General features: G+C 45.1%; 1 protein-coding gene across 1 annotated transcript in view; it reads right to left on the bottom strand.

Moving 5' to 3' along the window:
• The window catches only part of SDC2 (syndecan 2), a 60,483-nt gene extending 47,548 nt beyond the window's left edge, over window positions 1-12,935 (bottom strand). Inside the window, exon 1 of the mRNA XM_053984611.1 lies at window positions 12,653-12,935. Coding sequence (XP_053840586.1) covers window positions 12,653-12,712 — 60 coding nt within the window. The 5' untranslated portion in view covers window positions 12,713-12,935. The remainder of the gene's footprint in view (window positions 1-12,652) is intronic.
• Between the last annotated feature and the right edge of the window lie 557 nt (window positions 12,936-13,492).

The raw sequence follows: 13,492 nt of genomic DNA, 5'->3' as shown, positions 1-13,492 counted from the left end.
TCCCTCCCTGCACTGCAGGCCTTGAGCATGGTCATTAGTTCACGCACACCTTCGCACTCCTGGGGGAGCAACACTCAACATTTTCCCCTCTGGTATCCATGGAGAGAGATTAGCACTCCTGTATTTCATTAGCCAAGAGTACTAAGTAATCCACCAACTTGTGGAAAGAGTAAAAACACTGAGGTTAATGTATTTGGTGAGGCTCTGTTGAATGGTTGGGGTATTTTATTTCAGTATAGCATAAGGAAAGCAGCTGTCACCTTGATTATAGTGCCCTCAGTAATCTGACACTTCAGTTAGTCTCCCAACTTCAGACAGCTCCCCCTCCGTTTCAGTGAACACAGTTACTGATGACTTAAGCAGACAAATGGTGATTTACACAAAGTAAGTTTTGAAGTGAGGCTGTAGATCAGAGGAGGAGCAATTTGCACCCATCATTCCCATCCTTCCACAGTCAGAAGGGAGAACACGGGAGTCTTCCAAGAAAATCCGAAGAACAGAGAGAAATGCCAAGCTGCAACATTTGGCTCAACACACTCACTTTCCAAAAAGCAAAGGGGATGAGGGACGCAGTGCTCAAATGATCCATGTCTGCTTAAACGCTTGGTTTGCGTGCTCCAGTGCTGTCGAACGGACACAGCTGATGAGTCAAAGATGGAATTAGCATCCCTGATACAGCAACTCTTTTCCAGCCCAAACCAGTCACCTCCAGGCTTCTCCTTTAATTAAGGTCTGGCCAAGACATGTCAGCAGTCCAGCATCCCCTTCCTGCCAACAGCTCTGCCAATACGTTGGTCACTCACAACCAACTCCTCCCCACTCCCTCTTTTTCATTGCTGTGAGCTGAGTGAGCAGAAGGATTCCTGAGAGTGGGCAAAGGCCCAGAGCTGGCCCAGATTTTCATCTACCTTTTCTTCTGCTCTTGGATCTTGTACTTGCAACATGAGACTGAAGAGCAGTGCCAATGCTAACAGTTACCTTTTGTGCCTGATAGCACAAAAGCAGCAGGAGGGAAAGAAAAAATCAGTCTAATGAGGTTGGAAGCACAAGAGATTGCAAAGAAAAAGAGCAAATAAATAACTTAAGGTATAAATTACAGTTAAGTGCACTACAGTTACCATGTACTGTGCAGTATTGTTCAGAAATATCACCAGCACAAGTTAGAACACCCCACACACTGAACAAAAAGCAACACTTCTGGTAGGAAACTGGTAGTCTTACACCACCACTGTGGTGATAATGGCATGAGAAATTGCACAAGTGACAGGTCAGACAGAATTTAAAAGCCTTCAGTTTGTGTTGCTCTGTTAGTTTTTATCTTCTGACAGAAACAGTCTAACACGGACAATAACACAGAGCACTGCCCATCCCTGCAGTACACTCTATTTTGCCACTCTTGAAAAATAAACTTTTTTTCTCCCCATTTTCTTTTGAAGACAAAAGTCCATTAAGACATGTCTTACATCTGCTTTGATTTATCCAGAGGAAAGTCAAAGCACTTACACTTTATGCTTTAACTGATAAATTTACATAGCTCCATGGACAATGCCTTATAATTTAATCATTTATTTGCCTTGAAAAGAAAGCAAACTTTTATTTATAAGCTGCTTTACATTTTACAGGTTTTCACTAAAATAGAAGTTCAGCATAATATGAAGCCTTTACTCACAGGTACAGAGACAGCACTGAACTTCAATTAATCACAAAAAATAAAAAATTAATCCAGCAAATAAAAAGAAGCCTTAAAGAAAGCTAACTGACAACTGCAAAACACAGGAGGACATGTCTCTGATAAACTGAATGTCTTTTCTGTTAAGCTGAGCACTCTATTTACCACCTGGCCTGCAAGGGTTGCTTTTATTCAAAAGCTCTGCAGTAAAATACATGCACGTGTAGAGGATGAAGACTTTATCATTGAAAACTTCTGCAAGAAATTAGGGGAATGAGAAAGACTCACACACTTGTGCAGCAAAATTAGGTCAGGACGCCTTTGAACGGCTCCATTTGAAGGCTGTGCCAGACTTCACATCAAATACTTTTTAGTGCATTAGACCCAACGGCTTAAGAGATGAACTTCTATACTGCTGATAATTATTACTGGTATTATGCATTGCTGCTTCCCTTTCCACCTGTGGATAATTATAAATAGCCTAGATTTTCCAATCCCTGACATATGCCACTTGGTTAATAGCACTTCCAAAACCTATCCTTTATAACCACAGGTCACACATTTCAAATATGACAACCATGTAACTCTACAGAGATTGCTAAATCATGACTTACCCCACACATCCTCTTATCTAAATGTTCCCTGAATATACAGAGATGGCTAAATGGCATTAGCATCCCAGTAATTAATGATGTGAAGCTGCAAAGTGCCAAGCTAGTGATTCAAATGCCAACCTGCCTCTGCCCTCCTGTGCCTAGGTACAGCCCTGGACTGTGCAACCAGAGAGTATCACTGCCAATGGCTCCATCACCTCCTGATGGGGCTGGTGCTCTCCCCTCCATGCCAGTTCTTGCTCTTGATGGCCTTCAGGGCTATCTGCAAATAAAACACAGTCCAGTAGCCAAGCTGGGAAGGAAAAGGCCAAGGAAATGTCCCCAGACATATCAGGCAGTTAATTATACACCGCTTCCCTGCTCAGCTTTACTGTTCACACTCTGAGGAATAGGCAATGGAGCCCACCAGACCCATATCCAGTAATGTTTGTGCAAATTTTCATTAAAAAATCAATTTAAAACTAACCTACAACAATGCCCAAATCTCAAGACTATTACATCACATCATTCAGAATTTTAAGTCTTTAAAAATTCAGACTTTTCCTCAGGTTTTTTAAGCTCTTAAAATTCACAGCTGAATTCACTCTAGCAAGCTTGGTCCTTGGAAGGGTTGTTAAGATACACCGAAACATCCTACTCCAGTTTCCTACTGCTCCTTTTGCTCTCCTGTTAGGTGACACTACTAATTGTACAGCTGCTACAGCTAGCTGCCAGAGACTGCTCTAAGGAGGTTTCCCAATTAGATTAGCTGAATTGAAAAATGAGAGAGAGAGAGAGATTAGCTTTTTCTGTGCATCTCTAGGAAGCCATAGAGAAATCCCCAAAAATACTCTTGCTAATCCTCCCTTAGGACCCCTCATCTCTGATTACAAATACAGAAATGCCATGTGAGCAACTTTACTATGTGGGAACTGTGCCAGCTCTGACTGTCTGTACAGCAACAACCTTCATGACAAGTCATCCTACCTACTTTTTTTAAGAATGACAGTGTCTGCCACAAGTTCTCCTCAGTCCTCATCAGGCTCCTCAAGTCAAATACATTTACCCATGTAGACCAGAGGAGGCAAGCCTCAGATGTTAGGTGAAACTAGAAGAAATGGCAAAGAAGCAACACAGAGACTGTTGTCTGTACATTACAGAACCACCAATTTTCTTTCCCTACAGTAAGGGGATTTTTTGTCATAACCTAAAGCTTCCAAATTCTTTCAGTGCAGATAGAGAAGGTCAGAGGAAAAAACTCAGAAATTAAATACTGACTGGCACATGAAGTCAGCAAAATCACAAAATATTCAGAAACCCAGAAGACTTCTTTAACCCACAGACAACATTAAAGTATAAAGAAAAGTATAAGAAAATCTACATCACGATTAAGTTTATGCCACTAGGCAGAAGACCAATTCAAGGTGTCCACCAGAGGAGGCCTACATCAAGGTGCCAAGTCACCAGCTTTTGGTTAAACAGGAGAGAGATGGTCAAGCAACATTAGTGTAAGCACAAAACCCAAACCAGCCAAGCATAGAGCAAGTTTTTCAGACTGTGAATTATTGTAAGAACAAAAACAAAAGAGAAGAAAGGTAATTTCCCTTTTCTAATGCCCTACAGTTGCGAAACAGACAAGAAGTGGCATTTTCATGGCAGCAATACTGTTAAGAGTACTGTCTCAAACCATTTTGAATCAAATGCTCTGTGTTACCAGGAGCTCAGAAGTTCCCTCCATCAGGGAAAGTCAATGGCATGGGCACATGACTGCCTCTCCACTGTAGCAGAAAGGCTATTTATTACTGAGCCTGAGCCCCACCAAAGGCAGAGATCACCCCTGCAGACACAGCCGTGCTCTTCAACAGGGCACGGCTGGCTGGGCTGAACAGCCCAGAGAAAAACATCTGTAATAGGCAGTATGACCAGAGACAATGAGTTAACTAAACTTCAAGGTCCTGTCTCCTCCAGAACCTGCAGACTTTAAGGAGGCAAGTCTGTTTTTACCAGGTGGCCAGGGAACTTACTTTCTTCACCCTCAAACACTGCACAGTCAGACCATCAAGCAATACTGAAATGTCAAAACATTATCCAAACACAAATCATGAGTCTTCATTATTTAAGGCTGTGAAATAATGTATCTCTTTATAGTCAGTTATCAAACTTGTTCCTTCCAACACCTTCATGGCATTCCTCCCCTCTGCACACCAATGGATGCTCTGTGCTTCAGGAAGGACCACAGCTCCTACCTGAATTCAGAGCAAAAAACATCGCATGGTTTGCCAGAGGGCTTGGTCACTGCCAAACTCTCTGGAAATTTCTGGAGACATCTGTCATGCTTCCATGCAGCAGACAGACATGTCCACTGAAATATTTTGGTCAAAAGCCATAAAAAGGCAAATTCAGTTGCAACACAGAGAGAGAATTTCTGCTGAGCCAGGAGTCCATTCAGGTCACAGCAGCTCTAGTGGGACCTCCCAGCCTAGTCAGGTCGGGTACAGACCTATGCTAACCACTGTTCCCAGTTTTTCTCCTTAGACCCAAGTTTTTCCAACTCAGTCACATTTTTCAGTGATGACCATGCCTGTCCCCTTACCAGGGCTTTGAGGGCAGAGAAAAGGCTGTGCTGGAGAATCAAACCAAAAGCACCTATGGGAGCTACCAAGGATCAAATCATAAACATGGGGGAAAATTTATGAAACTGCTGTATTAAATTACAAGTAAAGCAACAAGAAAAAAAAATTAAAACAACACCTTTTGTTTAAGACTTTTCTTCCTGGTAAGTAAAGTCAGAGAGGCTGCCCCTTTCACACTAATTCAGGCCAAGAAAATTATTAACACAATTTTGAGAGAAATTTTGTTCTGTTTATTTAACTGGGAAGCATGTTCTCCAAGGCATTTCTTGTCCTGACACTTGAAAGACACACACACTACAGAATAAAAAAAATAAAATATATGTAAAATAGAGCTCCATATAGAATAAAGTTCTATATAAAACACATGAACACACAAGGTTTCAAAGACCTTTCAAGCTAGAACTCCAACATCTGGAGAGAGATCAGTGTTGAATGCTCTGTGGAAGACAGTCTCTGTGAACACATAATTTCAAAAGTAACCCAAGAGGTTTTATTTCATGACATCGTAGATATCACATAAAAAAAATAAAAATCAGCCTTCATGGATGAGAAATAATCCAAGAGCACATGTCTGGAAAATCATGAACAGCTTCACCAAAGACAAGAATTTAGAATATACACATGGCACTTTAATAACTTTTCCCGTCTATCTCCAGGACTAGCCATTTTTCTTGTTACACCACAGAGAAGGAGATTCGTGAGTTGCAGATGCTACATATGCTTAAGCTACCAATTATTCTAAAGCATTAATCTTCTAACTTTGGACACTGCCTCAGCAGTTCCTGAGAACTTTACACCTTCTCTCAATGACATTTACACAAGCCCGTAACTAACACAACCAAATTCCACACATGCTGTTCATGGATGCTCCTTCTTCTTGCTGGACAAACACTTTCCTTTGTGATTGCACTGCCACCACCAGCAAGTACCAAGTGCCTCTGAGCTCCTAAATGGGAGAAGATTCAGTCCACAGACAGGACAGGACCTAAAGGTTTTCCAATCTGCCTTCCACAAAAATTGTCAGAATCTTGCTTCTCAGCAGCATTATCTCATGCACATCCTTGCTGTAGGAATTATACATTATTATTTTTTTATTTTTATTATTATTATTATTATTATTTACAGGACTAAGACGTATCTGTTTTCATTTATGCAATGTCACAAATCTGTATTCAACGGAAGCTCAATTTCTGGCTGTCCCAAAGATGGTGTGTTTCCTTTACTGTGAACTACCTTCACCTTTCCGCTTTGCTTCCCTTGCAGGTCTTCATTTTGAATTATAACAACACCACTAACGTCACACCTCAGTGACTACGTATTAGAACATGGAACAGCACTTGAAAAGGATTTGAATGGAAAGCCTTTGTGGATGCTTTCACGTGGTAATCAGTTTAAGTGGCGTACTGATTCTGGACTCTCTGCATCCAGAGTAAGCACAAATAAATAACCTGGAAAAGGAAGAATCTGTCTCCTGGACATTGCTCATCTCCACAGCCTGCAATGTACACCATATATCCAAACCAATTTCTAGCCTTCTCCTGCAGACCCCAGTCTAAAAAGCAAACAGGATTCAGCTCTTAAAACCAAAAGATACCATGTGGGCGGGATTTGGCTGTACCTTTCAGGCACTGTGTCCAGCTAGCTACTCCTGCAGGTACTGAAGAATTAACACAGCTGGAATTAATACAGCTCAGCCCAGAGAAAGAGGAAAGCTTGCTTCTACTTGTATAGTTAATGGGAGGACAGAAGCAGACATACAAGAAGAGATCCTGTCAAAGGTGGGAGAGGGAAGACCTGGTTAGGTTATTCATTCATGTGGCAGCAAGTATGATATATTTTTTTGTTCTCTATTGAAGCATCCTTAGTCTTGAGGCTACACTGGTCGTGCACCCAACTGTTCCCTGGGAAGTACTTCATCTCCCAGTCTGTGTTACTTTAGCAGCACTCTTTCCTACATCTCTGTGAGAGTCAGTCCACTCAGTCCACACAGACAGTCACACTTCTGAAATACACTTCAAATAACAGGGATGGGTGACCTCACACTGATCTCAAAGGTGACAAGTGACTTCCATTATTGTGGAAGCACCTCTAGAGAAAATTATTCTTTATTATGGCTAATCAAATGGGAACAAAACATGTCTGACAACATAATATTTAAATACAGACAATATATTCTGGTTGTTAATCACAATGCTGGCTTCTGAACATTTTGATTCTGTGCCTCTGGATTATATATACAGGCTATTTGACATTCTGTAAGTCTCTTTGTCTCCTAACTATTAATAAAAGTACAATGTATTTATCTTCACCCTCACAACTCAAACACAGACAAACAGGTTTTTATTTGAACTTCCCCAAATCAATTCACCTTGGGAACAAAACAATTTAGCTGAGAAGGTAGATTTCTGGAGAAGTTGTTTATATATAAACTAAAAATAGTGATTTAAGATGGAGCGGCCAGGTCAGGCTTTAGTTAAGCACAGCTTATAGGTACTACACTCTAATAGCCTATCTATGGACAAGACCAATTTCTGCAGATTCATCACCACCCTATTAGTCATTATTTCACTTTAAATGAAACTCCTGCTTGAGACATCAACAAAAATAATTTGCTCAGCACAAATGCACTTGTTGCAAATGGCTGTTAAATGCTACATTTTCTCCCACTGCAATCAGTATTCCAGTACTTCTAAGGATTACACATATTCTGTTTTTCTGCCTAAATATCTAGTATGCTTTTGAAAGCATCCCCCAGGGCTGAGCTAATCAAGAAAACAACATACATACAGAGAACTGTCATTATTAGAGGGTCAAACACCAATGCAGTCTGTACTCCAGAGCTTGCAAATTATAGTTCAATGTGAGCAGGAGAAATAATGTTCCCAAATCACTGAATAGTGTCATGTAACCTATGAATAAATTACTAGTCCTGAAAAGATTATAGATAGCAATTTATTATCATCTTGTAAGCTTGAACTGAAGATAACCAAACAACAAGCTGTTCACAGAACAGCCTCCAGTAATTCTCTCATGCTTCCTACAACACCGATGGCAAAGTGACTTGAATGTGGACCAAATCACTTGCTCATGACTTGTTCATCCTCTCTCAAGTGCAGCAGCATAGAGAGCATCTTTATGATTCAGATTCAAGTAGGGTCTTATATGAGGCCTCAAATAAGCTTGCCTATCTCAAACACAACATTTATGTTAAAAATCATAGTCTGTCAAATCTATTCAGAAGACAAAAGAGCACTTCTCCATAACTAGACAAGAGCTCTTTGTTCAGCCATTGAGCCTTACTAAAGCCTGCAATTCTTTGACATAAGCAAGATGTTTAAATTGCTCAATAGCAAAAGTCAATTTGGTGAGAAAATATAATTAATAAATGCCATCCATATGCCTATGCTTGACATTTTATAAAGACAACTCGCCACAAAGAGCAGTGCAAATGCAGAACTCTGCAAATGACTGGCTCCTCTGCAGGCTCTTCTCCAAGCCCAAGAAGCACTGCCAAAATGCCACGTTCCCTACCAAGGATGGCAGGCAGCTCTCCACCATCCACCTCACCCTCCCAGACACATTAGATCATTGCTGCGTGTTTGACATGTGACTTCTCATAACCTGCACCCCTACAAGTCAAGAAATTAGGCCTTTATCTTGTCATCCTGTGATTACACTTAATTTAGGACTACAGAAACTTAGACCCATCCAATCTCCAAGCAAATTCCAGACTTACTGCACACTCTCCAAAGTCCACCATCTTTATTCCATTAGCTACAGGAACTGTCTCAAACCTACCACAGAGGTGTTATCTGCCCAAGAACCACAATCCCAGCACTCAGCTTCAAACCCTAAGATATTTGTCCTGACTTGTCCCTGAAGATGATGCTCTCATCTACTTCCTTGATAAGGATCTAGGAAAAAAATGCAGAGAAAACATCTCTGCACTTCAGGCCTCAATACTAAGTCAGTTCCAATGCAGACCTCAGGGCTAAGATATTACAAAGAGGAACTTCAGTGTTTCATCTGGGGTCAAGATTCATCTGTTCTTTAATTTTTAAACAATAATCTAACCTGAGACAGAAACCCATTTCCAGAAAGTGGCTCCTGAGAACACCCATCTAAGGGGTGGCTGTAATACCCTAGATTGGTGGCAAGCCCCAGAATTTCCAGTGCATGGCAGTGCAGGCAGAACCCAGAAGTTCAGTCAGAGCAAGGGAAGCAGACATAGCAGAATCCAGGTGTTGCCACACCACAAAAAGCAATGGATGAACAGTTATTAATTCTACAGTGAGAAGAAAAGGTACATGTGAGTTGGAGGTGGGTAGAAATAAATGAAGACTGAAAAGACTTCCTCCCTTCATTGGAACTTATTTGACAAAGCAAATATAACACAGACAGGAGAGACACACACAGCATATAAATCTAAATATCAGCTATTTCTTCAGCCCTTCTTTTCCTCTAATTACTATCTCTGAAGTCTAACTGCCTTTTTCAAAAAAACAGTCCTTCTCTCCAACACACTATCAATTTTCCAAATTCCAAAACCAAAGTAACCATTAGAAACAAATGTAGGAAAATTACAGCATCATGGTTCTCAAATACTAAATACTTTTGAAAAGTATACCAAATATCACCCTCGGATCATCTTCCAATGATTATATTTATGCCAACAACTCAGTGGTCAGATGCTTACACAAGAAACCAAAAGACCACTCATGTGATGCCCCAACGCTCTGTTTCACTGAAAGTCCCAAATCCAGCCCCACATTCATGATGGGAAGCAGTCTCCAGACTCCAGAAGCTTCCCGGGGAGAGATGGACTCAACCTTCTGTGAGGAGAGCAGCACCATAACACTGCAGTATGCAGCACAACCTGCTAGCCAGCAAAGTCTTGGGCGTGCAGAGAGGATCTGACTGTCACACAAGCTCTGGAAAACCATTTGTCCCACTGCTGCAAACTAGAACGAAACGGAAACGTTTATTAGCCTCTTCTGAATGGGAGCTGACAACTACAGCTGGATACTTGGCACTGCTCTCTGGTGCTATTAAAATCAGCAAAAGCTGGCTCCCAACATCATCAGGACTGGGCTCAGGGGCTCAACCTTTTAAAAGGTGCATCAGGCCTCTCACTCAGTTTTCCTTTTCTTTCCAACAGTTTTATGTCACTGTCTTTCCTTCTCTTATAAGCAAACCAAGAAACTTTCAAGGTAGCTAGAAAGCACATTTTTTGCCATTCAGCCAAGCCTGTGTGAATCCCCCATGTCTTTCGAGACCCACATAGGTTACCAGAACCCACTGTAATCTGACATCTCACTGCACACTGCGCTGATGGCAGCAAACCACTCCTTAAGCCCCAGCTGCAATCCACCAGCTTTGGTGTGGGTAACACTCGCCACCATGTGCAGGCTGGCACTAACAGGTTGGGCTCCCTCTCACGCTCTCCATCACAGCCCTGTCCCGAAGCAGCTGCTCCCCCGGGGGAGCTGGCATGGCACAGCAGAGCACAGCTGTGCTGCGACAGCCCACATCACGGCACACAAAGCACGCACCCAGCACTGACAAACCACTCCCGTCGTCGTTCGGTGGCAGGTCTCACTTCCAGGACATTCTTAACACAGTGCTAGAATCTCCTTGGCCCACCTCAATAAAAGTGTAGGTTGGTTATGCAGACCAAACACAGGGAATTCATTGCTTTAAGAAACAAAATCTGCTGCAGCTTTCTGCTCCTCTGCTCAGAAGACTCACGGATAATTTATTTCATCAGAAACAAGATTTTTACCTTATGGTTTTGTCTAAATAATAATAATAATAAATAGTAGAATCTAAAAACATGAAGAAATTTAGAGCTAAATCCATTTGATAGTGGTCTGGAGAGCTGGGAGGGTTTTTTTAAGCATCCATATAAAATTCCTCTTATGACAAGGACAGACTTCTGCAGTGAACACAGATTTGGCATCTGTCTTTTCCCAGAGACTGGTCTACAAAATCCTATCTTAAGGGACCATGAAGCTGCTGCCAGGCGCAGTTAAAGGAAAAAGAAGGGAGGTGAAAGAAAAGGAAAAAGACCAACCTCCTTTTACTTTTTCAGTCCCTCCACAACTTTCTGGCAGCAGTAAGGGTGCTGCAGCAGAGCCAGGCAGGCTCCCCCCACCTCGCTCTCCCCACTGTCCCCTGAACTGCACCGCATGGGATATGCCCCAAAAACCCACCTCACACTGCTACAGTCTGTTCATCCTAAGGCAAAAACCCATCAAACTTAATACTCTGCTAATTACTGTGGCAGTTTAATAGCTACTCCACCATCAGAGAACTTCATACTAACAGCATTTCTATAAAATTAAAGGATATTGTAGCTCATTAGCCAAGGGTGTTTCTGCAGCACAGTTATACTTAGCGGAAACAAAGGTCAGTGTTCTACCCAACCCTTTTTTAATCCGTTTTTAAGAAAGTGTTTTGCCATTGTACCCTTAGAAATCCCTAATGGTGAGCCAGATTTTATGAAGGCTGTGACTTGGCTAATTTATACAACAGCTAGAGAACTTCAAAAGTTAACCCAGGCTAGTGACGTTATTTAGTTCAGTGAAGCGGCTCATTTTAATTGGATTAAATTGTAATTTTTTTTTTTAATTTCATATTGAAACCTCAATTTATCATTTCCTAATATTTGCCCAAACACTGCATCACTGTCATTTGCATACCCCTTTCCCCAAGACAATCTCAGATCCACAGATGGAAAAGACCAAAACCCTCTGGCCGGTCCTCGCCGGCTCCTGCCACGAAAGGGTGGGAGGTTCGCCGGAGAGAGGCTTTCCCAGAGGTACAAATCCCAGCAACAGAGATAATTGCATTAAGCAGCGGGCCCGGTTAGCGAATACACTCTTGGCACGGAAAAAGTGTAAACAGCAGCATTATCCCGAGCACCTCGCGAGCTACATGGGGAAGGGCCGGCCGGGTGCGCAGCAGGCTCGGGCTCCGCGGAGCCGGCACCGGGGGCTGGCCGGGAGGCGCGCAAGGCGATCTGTCTGAGGGGTCTGGGAGGTCCTGAGCAGCGCAGCCAGGAGTTGCTGCCTTTTTTCTCTTTTTAGCCACGGGCCGTGAGGAGTGGATTTTGCAAGGGACGCTCCCGCCTCACCGCCCGTGAAGCCGGGGGAAGCGGCGATGTCCTCGGGCGGCCGCTCGGACACGGGGCTGCCCGGCGGCTCCCGGCGCTGGTGCGGGACGGGGTACAAGCCCCCGCTCCCGGACCCAGCCCCGCGCCGCGGCCCCTCGGGCGCCCCGCGGCCGCCGGGCAGCCGCCCCTCCTCCGGAGAGGCAGGGAGAGAGGCACCGGGGGGGCTCCGGGGCCGGCTGGCGGCTGGGTCATCGCGGCAAACTTCGGCCGAGGTTCGCTGGAGGGCGGCAGGGTGCTCCGCTGCGGTAGGGTGGTCCTCTCGGCTTCGTGGGGATGTTTGAGATTTTGTTGTTTTTTGGAGGTTTCTTCGGGTTTGTTTTTTTTTTGTTTTTTTTTTTTGCGGGGGGGGAAAGGGGGGTCTCTCTTTTCTTGGTGGGTAGGACGGAATGGTGCCTGCCATTTGCAGACCGCTCAACTATCAACAGATGCCCCCCCGAGCCAGCCCAGTGCCCCGCGGACGGCGATGCAACGGGGCAAGCCTCGGGCTGCGCGCCCCGCGCTTGGCTGCCGCAACCGAGGCGGCCGCCCTCGTCCCGTCCCGTCCCGTCCCCTCCCGTCCCGTCCCCTCTGCCCCGGCACTCACCGGCTGCCCGGAGGCGCAGGCCACGAAGCTGACGGTGAGCGCCAGCCACACGCCCCGCATTATTCCCGCGGAGCCGGCGCGGCGGCCGCCGGGGGCCGGGCACAAAGGAGAAACCGGGGCCGGCGGCGCTCGGCAGCGCCCGAGGGGCGCGGGGCAGGGCCGGTGGCGCCCCGGATCCGGCCCGCCGCGCTCCTGCCGCTGGGCTCCGCGCTCCGCTCTGGCGGGCCCGGTGCTCCGGCGCTGGGGCGCGCGGGCTGCAGGCTGCGCGCTGCCGGCTCCGCCGCCCTCCCTCCGCCCCGAGTGCGCGGCGGCGGCGCCGCGGCTCCCAGTTAAACCCCGCAGAAATTCCTGCAGGATTACAACACAGATTGGCAGCTCCCCCAGCCAGTGGAAAGAAGCAGCGCGCCGCCACCGCCGGCTCTCGCCCCTCGCAAATTCAAGCAACTTTCCCCCCCTCCCTCCTCCGCCCTCTCCTCCGCCCTCGTCTCCCCTCCCTCGTTCTCCCCCCCAGTGGAAAACATGAGCAGCGCCGCGGACCGACTGGACCGACTATGAGAAGGCTGGCCCCGTATAAAATCGGGGACTTGGAAAGGCTCCCCCTAAGCAAGAGAAATCCGGCCGCGGCCGCATGTTTTTAGCGCTGTGCTGCCGGGGTTCGCACAGCTGCTCCGCGCCACCCTCCCCGGGAAGCCTCGGTGGCAGCTCCAAGTGTCAGAAAAAAAAGCAAAATGGAGGGGTCAAAAATCACGGGAAGCGGGGCTATCCCGAAAATTCCAGCTCATTGTGAATCCCTTAGCTTTTTGCCTCAGGTTTCTTTTTTTTTTAGAGTTTTCGCCCCCA

This window comes from Vidua macroura, chromosome 1, assembly GCF_024509145.1.
Source record: "Vidua macroura isolate BioBank_ID:100142 chromosome 1, ASM2450914v1, whole genome shotgun sequence".
Classification (NCBI taxonomy): domain Eukaryota; kingdom Metazoa; phylum Chordata; class Aves; order Passeriformes; family Viduidae; genus Vidua; species Vidua macroura.
This window is presented reverse-complemented; position numbering and strand designations above follow the sequence as displayed.